Raw genomic sequence first — 14,439 nt, 5'->3', positions numbered from 1 at the left:
GAGAGAGAGAATGCCGTCATCTCATCATCATCCTCCATCCATCCACCCCTTCCATAACAACTGCTTGGCATGACATTTCCTTGCATGGGGGGACGAGGACGAGAGGGGGGAAAGTGATTTTGTTTAAAGAGAGGAGAGACCGAACACAGGGGAATACTTGTGGTTTGGTACCATCCAGGTGGAGGATGGTACCAAACCACAAGTCATAATAATAATCACTCATAATTTGAGAAGGAGCTGTCTCGATCTGCCTCAAGACGAGGAGGAAATGAGATTACCTCCTCGTTCTCGAGACAAGCAATGTCTTGAGATAAGATTGTGTGTGGTTTGTTTGTGTAAGGCGAGAACAGCAGAAGAAGAGTGGACAGAGAGAAAGGCATCCGGTGTACTTTGCAGGACGTGCGCCAGTGATTGGAGAAAGTGGAGAAAGTCGAGAACAGTGTGGCCGTCCACGTCCACGTCCACACGGTATGTCGGAAAGAGATGCGGTCTATCTATCTCCCTGCTATAGACGTATAGTTAGTGATTAGTATGGGCAGGTAGATGATAGAACACAGAGAGAGAGAAGAGAAGAGAGAGACTTGGTAAAAGAAGAGACGACCAAGATGCGAATTCTGTTCTGTGTCTCTGCTCTCTCTGTAGTGGGATGATGTTGTGGTAGATAGTTTCTGCATGGCGGTGGTGGTTTTAGTACTTGTTCGTTCGTTCGTTCGTATATACTAAAAAGAGAAAGGAGAATGAATTGAGTATGCTTATGCTAAAGTATTCTGCTGGCCGTGGTGGTGGTGGTAGATGGAAAAGGGGTTAAACGCAGTGAGTATACCTGGGAACCAGAGAGTCGTCCTACCATTCTACACAGGGCGGGGTGGTAAAGTAAATTTTCTTCTCTCTCTGTATGTATGACCACCAGATAATAAATAAGCACAGACCAGCGAGTTGTTCAGACTCATTCGCACCACCACCTCACTCGATGAGGAAGGAAGAAGTGCTCCTTGCCCCACTGTTCTGCTGCCCCCACCACCACACCCACTCGGTGCCTCCAAGAAGGGACATAAAGTTAGGGGCGTAAAGGGCAAACTTGAGGAAATTTGGGTCTTCTTTAAAAAAGGAGGAGGAGGTGGAGGAGAGAAAAACCTTTCTTTTTTATCTGGCCCTCGTCCCGTCTAAATCTCATCCGACTACTCACTTTCTCCACCATCATCATCTCCTCTCATCAATAAATCACATGTAATAATAAATTGCCAATTCTTGAGATTCTCTCCTCCCTCGAGAGAGATCATGAGAGGAGGGGTAGTCGAGAAGAAGTGCTGTCGGGGTGAAAGTGCTGTTATTATTGTTGTTGTTGTTGATACTAAGTTTAAATTTAACCAGTCCTCCTTTTAAAAAAAGTAGGGTAATATCTAATTGTTCTGTAATCATGAATAGTTGTTACGAGGAGAAATGAATCTTTGTTTGTGAAAAGTTTGTGATTTTCTCCATTCAATCACTCACCATTGTTACAAAGTAAGGAAGCCGAGTTCGTAAACAGTGACCAGGATGGCGGACCTGGAAGCCGTCCTCGCGGACGTGAGCTACTTAATGGCCATGGAGAAAAGCAAGTGCACACCTGCGGCGAGGGCGAGCAAGAAAATTATTCTTCCTGATCCGAGGTAAATTGTGCTTAAAGTCATATTTGGAGAAAGTTGAGCATAAAAAGTTTTTGCAAATTTGGCATCGCATATTGAATAAAGACAGAGTTTTCAGAACATCATCTTACTTAATCATGGGAGGATTGCATGTTTGACATTGTGTATTTATTTGCGTGTCGCCGTCATCATGGGCCGCATCAATTTTTTTTGTGACGGCTCAATCACACCACAAATACTAATACACATATAGATAGAGAGATTTATATAGATATTTAGATAGCTACTAGATCTATAAACATAATCCGATGTTTGAGAACTTGATCATCATCATCATCTTCCTATTATTATGGGCATCCGTTGTCTATCACCCATCCATACTTGTGTCATTACGTAATTTAAACGCCCAAGTAGATTGAAGAAGGAACATATACATAGAATGGCATGGGTTGCTTAATTAGCCTCGTTTACTTCAATTTTTAACGTCCATCAGTATGTACCAGCACCAGCAACTCGTCTTCTTTGTCGTCGTCGTCGTTGTTCATGGATTTCAAGTCTGACGAGTTACGACAAATACATATCATCATTACCAACATCATGATGATGTTGTCACCAAGTAAAATCTGGTCTGGTCACCAGCACACAAACAAAATTAAATGAGACAAAAACGTCGCCTTTCAACATTTTCTCTATCTCTCTGCCTATCCATCCATCCATCCTGGTTTGTACATGTGTACTCCATTTTAGAGTACATTTGATATCAACTCTCTGTGGTTAATTTATACATGAGAGCAAATAGTTGCATTGCATATCAAATCCACCGACCACAGAGAGAGAGACGACTTGTTTGGCTATTGTTTTGCTGGACTCGCAAACACTTTAAGTTTAATTTGAAATGACAATAACATCACTATGTCCACAATTGAGAGAGTCTCACAACTGAAAAAAGTATATTTTTAATGTCAGATTTCAAAGTGGAGAAAACAAAATCCCAAAATACCAAGAGGATACACGTACATATAATATCCTCATCGCTTGATTTGATTTGCTTTTTAAAGAAGGCCACCAAAAAAAAGCTTGAGTAGAAACTGTAATTAAGTCAATATGGAAAACGTAGGTTTTTTTTAAGGTTTATGAGGAATTAGTCGTCCTATAACACATCGTTCTGCTTTGGTTTGGAGAGTATGCTGCTGCTGGTGCAGCTAGTCGTAATTAGTTTACTTTATTATTTGGCAAGGCAAGGCGCATACATTATGTATTGTTATATAAGACCAATATTGGTTTAGACAATTTGATCATAAGTGGTGGGCAACTACCGCACACATATCTCCTCGCTAATTAAGTCCCTTTTGACGACTCCTCACACGAAACATTTTTACTGTTGCACACACACAAACTAATTATTCTCACGTCTTAAATTTCAGTGTGCGGAGCGTGATGCACAAATATTTAGAGAAGAAAGGAGAAGTTAATTTTGATAAAATTTTCAACCAACGACTGGGTAAGTTGTCATTGATTCCATTGATTGATTTATGTGATGCTGTAAACGATGAGAAATGAAAACAAAGCGATGATTGCTTATTACTCAACCTCCATTCATGTTCCAATTTTAGGATATCTACTTTTCAAAGATTTTTGCGAAAATGTCGCAGAAGAACCTATTCCACAAATAAAATTCTACGAAGAGGTTAGAAAAACAATAATAATCATGAAGGAAACGCATGAACATGCAATGTTCTAGCCGTCATCACTTGTCTCTCAATTATAGTGTTACGATGGGCTATTATTAAATATTATTATTATTAGAAGATGATATGAATCAGTCTTCTTCAACAAATACGTACGAAGCGGTTCTGCATGTGTGACGTACTTCTTGTCTTTTTTAATCCAGAAGTTCGTTCGCCCACTTATGTACTATTATTTTTTGAAGAGAAAATAGCTTATCAAAGAAGAAAAGTCTTATTCAGTCGGCCCTCCGATTTTTATACTCATTTGCCTATAGGAAAAATACTCGAGGTATAGGAAATCTGTTCCATCCATCCAGAGTGCGGCGTAATACAATGGGACGTAGGAAATGCTGCTAGATAAAGAAAAAATACCTACGTGCCTTTGTCAGTAAGTAGTACGGACGGTCGGTATATGTCATCCAAAGAGGAAGACAAAGGGAAACCTTTCTGCAAATTATTGACCGTTCGGTGAGTCCAAAAAAAGACAAAAAAGGAGACCTTCTGTCCCCAAAATCATAATGTGCGCATTGATAAACATTACATTTTCTTATATAAGTATTTTTCCACGAAAAAATACGATTTACAGAAGAAAAACACACAAAATACTTGGCTTCTTAGCTTTGTCGTACGTACATATTTCATATTTTAGGAATTAATGAGGACCACAATTATTACCGTCTGGAGCAATTACTTCGATTAGTATGGTTAATGGTAAATCTGCTAGATCGGGTTACAACAATTGCCTTAATTTCATTTCCTATCAGAGCACAGCACACAGGTCAGTTGAGATTGTGTTTCATGTATCGGATTTCTAAATTAATTAGACTTGTACAATATCGATGCGGCTATACGTACGTACCCTCATCGCTTTTTCTCTAAATTCGAGTTTAAGAGTCAGCCAACAACAGTTTTATTATTTGTTTTGGATCCTATATGCAATTTGTTGATTCGTTCGTCGTATCAATGCGTAGTTTTCAAGTATTTTCAACATCAGAGAGGGAGGAGACGGTTTCCTTCGTCGGCCTTCTAAATTATGAGGCAACTGGTATTACTACTATCCAACACAATTAATGAGGCTACACCAGCCGTCTGTTTAACAACCGATGTAATTGCACCGTGTATATATATTTTGCATCAGGAATTAGGCAGCAGAAAATGATTACCGACATGCATGCAAAGATATATGTGTACAGAGATGTTAATTGTGACATTATTTATTACTTCTCGTCCTTCTGTGTAACACAACATCTGCAACAAACCGCTTCGTAACAACAAAAAATTTCGAGTGATCTTGCCAATATTGCGCAAAAAAATTCGGATGATTTTCTCACTGACGGATGACATTGCCTGTTTATGCACACTTAAATAGTACTTTTACTACCACTATTAAATTACTGTTGTGATGTTATTGAATGTATTTATGTACAAAAGCGTAACTCGAGTATTTATTATGTCAGATTAAAAAGTTTGAAAAATTGGAAACTATCGACGAGAGACGGAAAGCAGCCAAAGAAATTTATGACAATTTTATAATGAAGGAATTGCTGTCTCATACCCATGTAAGGCTATTTTTCTACTAGTAAATAATCGAGAGAAAATCAAAATCTAGAGAAAAAGTAAAGTAAAAAAAATGTTGTTACTTTTACTCTGATAGAATTTTACCAAAGAAGCGGTCGATCATGTACAAAAGCATCTTTTTAAGAGTGACGTTCCCCCTAACTTATTTGAGGTATGTTCCAATTTAAGACATCATTCTGTTACGTCGTCTGTAGAACAATAATGTTTTGAAAAACTAATGGAACGATGGATCCATTTTGCAGCCATATATCGAAGAAATATTTAACTATCTCAGAGGCGAACCATTTAGACAATTTCTTGAAAGTGACAAATATACTCGTTTTTGTCAATGGAAAAACTTGGAATTGAACATTCAGGTAATACTCCAACAACAACTTTGACACAATAGGCATTCGAGTAATGAAATGAGGCGTGTATTCTGAAAAAAGAAAGAGAAAGTTTGTAATATTTTCTTCTACTTTCTCTTTTGTTGCCTCCTCCATTCTCATCCATCCATCCATCCATCCATCCAGTTGACAATGAACGACTTCAGCGTTCACCGGATAATTGGGAGGGGAGGCTTCGGGGAGGTGTACGGCTGCCGGAAGGCCGACACGGGTATGTTTTTGTTCTTATTATTTAAAAAAGTTTATTTATAACAATAATCTAAAATTGCGCCATGACACTCACGCTGTATCCAAACTTACTCTGCATAAAATTGTTGATTCTGTCCCAGCTTTCATTGATGACAGAGAAGGGTTAAGCTGTAGATTGAGGCAGTAGGGTGGGCGAATTAGGGATCAAATTGATTATAAATCCAAGCAAGTAGGCCAGATTGTTACAGAAGATCAATCCTTGTTCCATTTGTCCGAGTAGTTTGAGAGGAACAATAGAAAGTGGGATTTTTAGCATTTGATGTTGAATGTTGTTCTCATTCCGATATTTCACCACTGTGTCATCAGAGTGGCGAGCCTTCTTCTTTGACTTCGTTTGTCCCACGTAACTTACCTGGGGATCACAACAGGCATACAAAACACCATGAGTAACAGAAACCAGATCCGACATTTGACTTCCGGGTGGAGCAATTGTTCCGAATGGAAAGTTAGGGGGGTTGTGTCCAGCAGGATTGCTTGAATTTTTTCAACAGTTCCTCCTTCATCTCCAGTTCCAATCCATTTTTTCGCCATCTTAAACAATCAATTGTTTACTACTAGGTAAAATGTATGCAATGAAATGCCTGGACAAGAAGCGGATAAAGATGAAACAGGGGGAAACACTTGCTCTCAACGAAAGAATTATGCTCTCTCTTGTCAGCACTGGGGTAAGTTTTTCTCAACATGCTGCAAATAGATAAATACTTTTACATGTAAATTCACCTCCCCCATATCACCACCACCACCAGGAACATTCATGTGCCATTCTCCCTCCCCCTCTCTAATTTTGGCCGTGTGATTTTATGTCTTGTTATTCTCTGATTTTGTGAATTGTGCCAAAATCATAAGGTCCTTGTTAAAAAGACAGCACGCGCTGTAGTGACAACGCCTTTTGTTTCTGTAAATTTGAGCAGGCCGACTGCCCCTTTATAGTCTGCATGACGTATGCCTTTCACACGACGGATAAACTATGCTTTATTTTGGACCTTATGAACGGAGGGGATCTTCACTACCATTTATCTCAACACGGGGTTTTTAACGAACAAGAAATGAAATTCTATGCAGCCGAAGTAATATTAGGTGAGTGAGCAAGAATTTGAGTGAAATAGTAAAAATAAAAATAAAATCCGCCACAAATTACCCATTACTCCACATTTTGGCAATAAATCATTAATCTTATCGCTACCACGAGACTCTTTCTTGTTAGTGCTCCTTTTTTTAATGCACTCCACGCCCGCATTCTTTCTTGTTCTCTTTCCAGGTCTAGAACACATGCACAAGCGTTACATAGTGTATCGGGATTTGAAACCAGCAAATATTCTGCTTGACGAACATGGTCACGTTAGAATATCCGATCTGGGCTTGGCGTGCGACTTTTCTAAGAAAAAACCACATGCTAGTGTGTAAGTGTACAAAAAATCTTTTATTTCCCTCCCAATCACTACCATCCATACACACATATGTATGACGTCGACCAAGACGACGACGACGACGACTGGGGAGGACGCCTTGTCCTTGTCCTCCTCATTATTCACATGTGTGCACAACATGACAGGATTATTTTTCCCCTCGCTGCATAATACCGTTAACCACTTATTCTCTGTATTATTACCGCTATTGCTATTATGATGATGATTATTGTCGTTTTTGAACACCAACCAATCAACCCACCCACCCACCAATCCATCCATCCATCACCACAAAGAGCATGGCTTGCAGCAACAGCAGCAATTTGAGAGATTTTACAAGTGTGATGATATCTTGCATTGCAGAGGGACATGTATTAAACTGAGACATTTTTTACGGATTATAAACTGTTATGTTATATTTTCAGAGGGACACACGGCTACATGTAAGTACAAACAACTTTTAATGTTTATTTTATTCGAAGGTATATAAAACGGAAATTGAGAAAACACCTATTGCATGCGTTCCAATAACTGCAAATCAAATTTATGACAAAATTATGAAATGTAAAAATTTTTTAATTGTTGCATTGTTCAGGGCACCCGAAGTTTTGTCCAAAGGCACTGCCTACGACTCAAGTGCGGATTGGTTCTCCTTCGGTTGCATGTTGTACAAGTTACTCAAGGGTCACAGTCCCTTTAGGCAACACAAAACAAAGGACAAGCATGAAATCGACCGCATGACATTAACAATGGTATGAAGATTTTTTTATCGATGTGATGATGAAGTGAAATGAAATTGATGATGCGGAATGTCCTTGGATGATGAAAAGGGAAAAGAGCTCTTCGACTGACTCGTTTTTTTTCAAACTGCACAGAATGTAGAGTTACCTGAGTCCTTTTCAAATGAGCTAAGATCTCTGCTGGAGGGTCTTTTGCAACGTGACGTTGACAAAAGGCTGGGATGTCGTGGCAGAGGGTATGCAAACACTATCTGATTTGATGTGATGTGACGATAAGCACACACACACACAAAGAGACACTTTTTCAACATGCCACTAATGGAAATTTTCCCTCCTGCATGTGTCCTTCACAAAAAATAGGTCCGAGGAGGTGAAAGAACATCCATTTTTTAAAGGAATAGACTGGCAACAAGTTTATCTGCAAAAGTATCCTCCTCCCTTGATTCCACCAAGGGGAGAGGTTAATGCTGCGGATGCCTTTGACATTGGATCTTTCGATGAGGAAGACACCAAGGGGATTAAAGTGAGTGAAAGTCGATCTAACCATATACAGGGTGTTAATAAAGTCCGATCCCATTTTTCCTGTAAAAAAGTGAAGGCTAGTATAAAAAAAAACTACCCGTGATACTTACAAAAAATGTTCGACATATTTACCTTAGTATTTGGTCTTGTTACCATTTACTTTAACCATGCCCTCAACTCTTTGTTTAAGGCTCTGTGCTAATTTTTCGAATGTGCCTCTGGAAATCGAATTCCATACATCTTGAACTTTTTTTTACTAGCTCTTCCCTCGTCCGGGGTTGTGGCTCTTTGTATACATTTTCCTTAAGTATGGACCACTGGTTCTTCAGGGGATTCAAATCTGGGCCGTTAGCGGCCCACACCCCCTTGCTCCAGACCGTTGAAACTTGCGTCTTGATGAGACTCAAACTCGCTTTTGCTGTATGGGCTATAGCACCATCCTGCATGAAAACTATTTTTCTTTCATTCGGAAATATTTCCTTGTTCCCCATGCTATCGAAATAGATAGGTAATATTTTTTCCATATAATGCTTTGCATTGACTGATTGGCCTTTTGGTATGATATGTAGAGGGGTCACGCAACGTGCACAAAATCCACCCGCTACCATAACTTTAAGCCCGAATTTTGGGATCGCTCTTGATGGTACATCCGATTTGTTTTCTGTCCTGTAACGAACATTTTGTTGGTTCAATTTTGGATATAGTTCAATAATAGATTCGTCAGTCCAAAGGATGTGACTGCGCAATTCTTCACCAAGTCTTTTTTCACTCAAATGGGCACTTTTCTGAAGGAGTTCTTCAAATTTCAGACGGTCATCGATATATTTTTGTGACATGAGAGGTTTTTTTGGTTAGTTTGTAAGCTGTGTGACCCCACTTCGTAGTTTTCACAAATTTTTGCACGGTCACACAGTTAATTTGCTTCTTCTTCTCTTTATAGCGTTTTGAGTCATTTAACTCCCTTGCTCAATTACGTAATGAACTACCGGTTTTCTTGCAAAGTCTGTTTTTAATCATTCTTTTTGTGGTAGGTGACACCTTTCTGGGTCGCCCTGGTCGCTTTTTGTCGTGGACAAAATTTTTATTCTTCCATTTCCAAACAGTTCTGCGGCTGCAGCCCAATTTTTGCACAATTTCTGTAGGTTTAAGCCCCTGCTGATGCAATGTTTGTATCTCAACGCTAAGATGCTCATGACTTACACGTTTAGTTGTTCCTCCCATGGTAAAAATTTGAAATAAATAACTTCACTGGTTCAAAAGTTCCAGCTGAATTTGTAACAACCACGCTCCAAAAAATGCATGGGATCGGACTTTATTAACACCCTTTACTACACCACATATATCTATGTGTGTTTCACCTATAACTTCAAATTAATTTTGTTACATGACAGCTATTGGATACGGATCAAGAACTTTACAAAAATTTTCCTCTGGTCATATCTGAACGGTGGCAAGCGGAGGTGGCGGAAACCGTGTTTGACACCATCAATGCCGAGGCGGACAAGGCGGAACAAAAGAGACGGGCAAAGCACAAGTATCGCTACAATGAAGACGAGAAAGAATCTGACTGCATTTTGCACGGCTACGTTAAAAAGCTCGGAGGTCCTTTCGCGTCCGCTTGGCAGACTAGATATGCAAAATTATATCCTAACCGGTGAGCACAAAAAAAAGAAGTACAAAAATGCATCTCACTGCACTGCACCTCTCGCAAAGAAATGAGCGCTAAGAAAATATCAATTGTTATTATATTACACATTGTCTTGTCCCCTAATAGGTTGGAATTGCATGCGGACTCTGGGAATACGAAGCCTGAGTTGCTCTTCATGGATAGCATTGAAGAAGTAGTCCCGGACCTGGTTCCCGTCAAGAATGAACAATGCATCTTAATAAAATCCAAGGATAATAAAATCATCATCACCAACTCGGTACGTAACGTACGTATTGTATTGCTTGGTATATGCATACATATATTCATTAATCCTGCCCGAGTTTCTCCCTCTGGCTGCCCCTTATTGGTCACAGAGCAGACGAGACGACGCTACATGCAAAAAAAGGGAACTTCTACGTCTCTAATTTAATGTGTGTTTATTTTTCTTCTTGCAGGATGAAATTGGTCTGAACGAGTGGTCAATTTCCCTGCGTACTGCACATAAACATACGTTAGAGCTTTTAAGTAGTATGGCTCGAAAAGCTGGGAAAATTTATGGCGCAGATATCGAATCCAATAGCAAAAATTCACCAGTTGTTAATCGTTCTGCAAATGGTGGTAATCAAATATGAAAAGGGATGACGAATCAAAAGACAACCTTCTTCACACTAGTGTTAACAACAAACAATATATATCAATTTAATATATATACATACATACAGAACAATAATGTTCTCCTCCTCCTCCAGTGTTTCATACATAGATAAATATTATGTAAAACTCGTTAAACTTGTTGGACGTAATATTATTAGTTGTTGTTCAAGAATAACTATATATAACTTGTTCTTCTGGTGCATAATTACTTCTACTGGTACATATACGATGCTGCGCACTCCGTCTTCGTATTTCCTGACTTTATTCCTGTTAATAACACTCTGACTCCTCATGCCCACCCACGCAATTTCTGCAATGTTGCATCAACCAGCTGGGTTTATATTTCTCAGAACATTATTCAATATTATTGTTATTATTAGATGTGCTTGATATAGACCGAGAGAGGCGGAGAGAGAAAGCAATATCGTCTTTCTATCATCTAAATGAATGAATATGATCATGATCCCATCCAGTGTCAATTGTGAAGTGCCAATTTTACACCCGAGTAGCCATTTATTAATTATATACAACGAGATACTAGTGCTCCTTCTTCCAACACACGTTTTCTTCTTCTAAAATAATTATGCTACACTAACCAACTCCTACAACGACTACTTAAAACTAGTAAAACTGAATGAATCAACAGGACAAATGTTACCAACATGATGTCCACCTACCTACTTGTTTTTGTTTTAAGGAAAGAAGAATACCACAATCAATCACGATCAAAAATTAATGCAAGTTTAAAAAATAGAAACAGAGGAGAATATATAACATCACGACGATGAGAACATAAGGATCGGATGGGAAAAGGAAGAAGCCTAATAAAAAAATAAACATTTCCTGTGTAGAATCTCTCATTGATTGCTAGTCATTTATGCCAGTCAACCCTTTTTATGTCGATACTGCAGCAGTGGAAATACAGAAAGTTTACAGCTCGACGCAATCTCCAAGAATGCAAGTTGGCCGAGAATGCAGAGAAAGAAGATCAAATAGCAAGACCAGTCCTCAACAAAATTATACCTCATCCTCGCCTAAAAGCCGTTTGGATTTCTGGATAATTTATTATAATTCCTTGCATTATTATTAGTGTGGAATGTGCATGGACAACTCAACCATAGTGAGACAAAAAGTTTATAAAACAATTAAAATCTTTTCCTTTAAAATAAACGGAATGCAATCCATCATCAAGAACTAGATTATACATACTCTGCTTCATTTTATACAGATATTTCAATCCTACGCAGTTTTTAAATATCTGTACTACAAGTAATATATGTCTTTGTGATTTTAATTTTTCGTAAAAAAACATGTGCCAATGGGGAAGAGATGATGGAATACATACATTTTGTAATGCCTATTACACCTTTTAATACATACCTGTTAACCTTATTATTGTAGTTAATTAATACCAATTGATACACACAAAAACACCACCACCACCACAACTTGCCCTGTTATTGTTATATTTAATTAAAAAATAAGTTTTAATACTAACGACACAGAATTTTAAAAAATTGCATAATATGAATGTGGTTGACCATTGTCTCATACAAACCCACCTCAAAATTAATTATTAATTAATTACTCAACTGTTACTAGTTCTCATTACCACCACTATTTTAATGCTTATTATTATTATTATCATCATGAAAATGAAAAAGTGTTTAGTTCATTATTCCTCTAAAACATTAAGAACAGGAGAAAGTACATAAATCCTATGCCTAAAAAACCTACCTAAATACCTAGTTCATTTTATAATAAAAATCAACTCACTTTTTCAACAAAAATTGAAATTGCTAGATACAATCATGTTTATCAAATAAAATAACTTGATATAATGATGTTAAAAATCAGATTCATACCACGTATTAAAACTAATGACGATTAAACAAACCACACTGATGTACTACATAAACACTCTTTTTATGAATTTTTGTTATGGCACGAATGATGATAAATAAGACGAGGATGCAAAGAAATTGATAATTCCGTGATGTTCCCTTTATAAATTGTATTATTGATTACTACTCCTATGTACTACTTATAAACTAGTAAAGATGATGATACATACATGTTAAATAATAATAACAATATAAAATTACTTGTAATAATACCATCTAGTTTTTAAGGGATCGGATAAGGATACGAAGAAGAAAATCACAACACAGCCAATGTTTCTTAATGTTTTTTACGAAGAGAGATTTTCCAACTCTTCAAACTATAAGAGAATCAAGGAAGAAAGAATGCATCGTCGTCGTCGGTCATCGTCTTCTTTTAAGAAATATATTATCTACGTATATAAATAAAATTTTAAAAAACTATTTTAAATCCTTGTATCATTTCGCAACAAAAAAGAGGTTAATTCTAACTCAAAAAATGATATGGTGATGATAATGATGATGCCATGCCAGCTTTGTTTGCCATAATATTCACACAAGTCCAAAAAAGTGAAGTTGTCATTGTCGCCGTCATTCATCTACCATTTAGTACGTGGTACTTCTCTATGCAAGGAAAGATGTCTTACACACATTGACTTGGAAATTGTGTTATAATTATTTGCCAATACGCGTACATAATAATATAATGCTACTAAACTACTACTACTGTTTACTACTAAATGATAGGCCATTTAATAGACCATACGTAATCTTACATGTTTCGCATTTGTATTTCTTTTTTCATATCTTGTACGTAAAACAAGCTTCATAAATAGCCGTGTCGTTGCTGCATGTAGTTATTATTATTTAATTTCTCCTGTAAAACGTGGTCCTTTTATTGTTTTTCTCAGCAGTTTCTTCAATTAATGTCCATAATCGAAATGAGGAAGGAAGAAAGAGGTAGTTTTATTTTTAGTTTGTCTGGTTGGTTGGGAACGAATTAAAATGCTATTCATTTTTATTATGTAAAAGAAAAAAATATTGTTTAATTTTAAGTTTGTTGACTGAGCCCGCATTTGGTGCATGTAGGTAATCAATTGTTGATCTTGTTTATAATTTTAGTTAAATAAATAATCATAATGCTGTTACATTTCGTTGAGATTTCTTTAAGTGAAGAAGATGATGATGATAATACATGCGACCTCTATTCAGTATTTACATTTACTAATTATGATTATTATTATTATTGTTATATAAAAAAGATTATAGCATAAATTAAAACCTCTGTATTGTTATTAACTTGTTGTACTAAAGACAGACCTACCATCCCCACGCATATGTATTTGCTACGATAAGTTTGAGATGTTGTTATCGCTTAAAAGAATTCGATATAAATTTTTGAGTAATTTTTTCTCAAAGTTGAAACCAAAAATAAACGAGGAGCCAACACATTTCAAAAAATTAATACGTAGCCGACCTCCTCCTCTCCTCGTTTAATTGTTGCTAACTGCACCAAAAAACAATACGTCGTCGTCACAATTATATCGTTGTCGTTGTCCCTGTTGAGTTGCGTTGTTTGTCAAAATATTGACGAAATTGTTTAAAAATTGCTTACCTAGGTATTTACATACTACATACTTACGTATCTAAATATACTATACTCTCCACTACGTATATACTGTTGAGTGAGGCGATGATAATGATGTTGATAAGAGTGAAAAAAAATCCCATCAGCAGTCGAAAACTGAAAGCACAATCTTCCCAATTCTTATTATGTAAGAAATATCCTTAAGAAATAATCTATGCGTTGATGACAAAGCAAACAAACAAAAAGAATCATTCAAAAATGAAAAATTCGGTAAATAACAAGGAAAATAAAGAGCAAAGAGAAAAAGAATAAAATAATAATTAAAAAATGAATTTCTTTCTTGCATATTTTTTAATTATTGATAAGCACTTATGGATCATTGTTAAAAGGGGAAAAATTGTCAACTCGGTTTCATGACATAAAAACACGCCGAATT

The 14,439-nt window shown here is 37.0% G+C and overlaps 1 protein-coding gene across 2 annotated transcripts; it reads left to right on the top strand.

The window, feature by feature from the left end:
• Positions 1–842: 842 nt before the first annotated feature.
• Positions 843–14,262, top strand: LOC110856660 (G protein-coupled receptor kinase 1). Of its 2 annotated transcripts, none has more exons than XM_022105154.2 (17): positions 843–1,649; positions 3,050–3,126; positions 3,239–3,312; positions 4,810–4,911; positions 5,007–5,081; positions 5,173–5,286; positions 5,443–5,527; positions 6,124–6,230; positions 6,474–6,642; positions 6,824–6,965; positions 7,397–7,414; positions 7,567–7,723; positions 7,847–7,947; positions 8,072–8,234; positions 9,625–9,887; positions 10,008–10,158; positions 10,337–14,262. In XM_022105154.2, the coding sequence occupies exons 1-17, from the start codon at positions 1,537–1,539 to the stop codon at positions 10,511–10,513; spliced, it is 2,088 nt and encodes a 695-aa protein (XP_021960846.1). In that variant the 5' UTR covers positions 843–1,536; the 3' UTR covers positions 10,514–14,262. The 2 variants fall into 2 exon arrangements, with proteins under 2 accessions (XP_021960846.1, XP_021960847.1); XM_022105155.2 differs by having other exon boundaries at positions 846–1,649; positions 6,477–6,642.
• The last annotated feature ends 177 nt before the right edge of the window (positions 14,263–14,439 follow it).

This window comes from Folsomia candida, unplaced genomic scaffold (genome assembly GCF_002217175.1).
Source record: "Folsomia candida strain VU population unplaced genomic scaffold, ASM221717v1 Fcan01_Sc017, whole genome shotgun sequence".
In the NCBI taxonomy this organism is placed as follows: domain Eukaryota; kingdom Metazoa; phylum Arthropoda; class Collembola; order Entomobryomorpha; family Isotomidae; genus Folsomia; species Folsomia candida.
The sequence above is the reverse complement of the archived record's forward strand: the minus strand, read 5'-3'. Positions and strand labels throughout refer to the sequence as shown.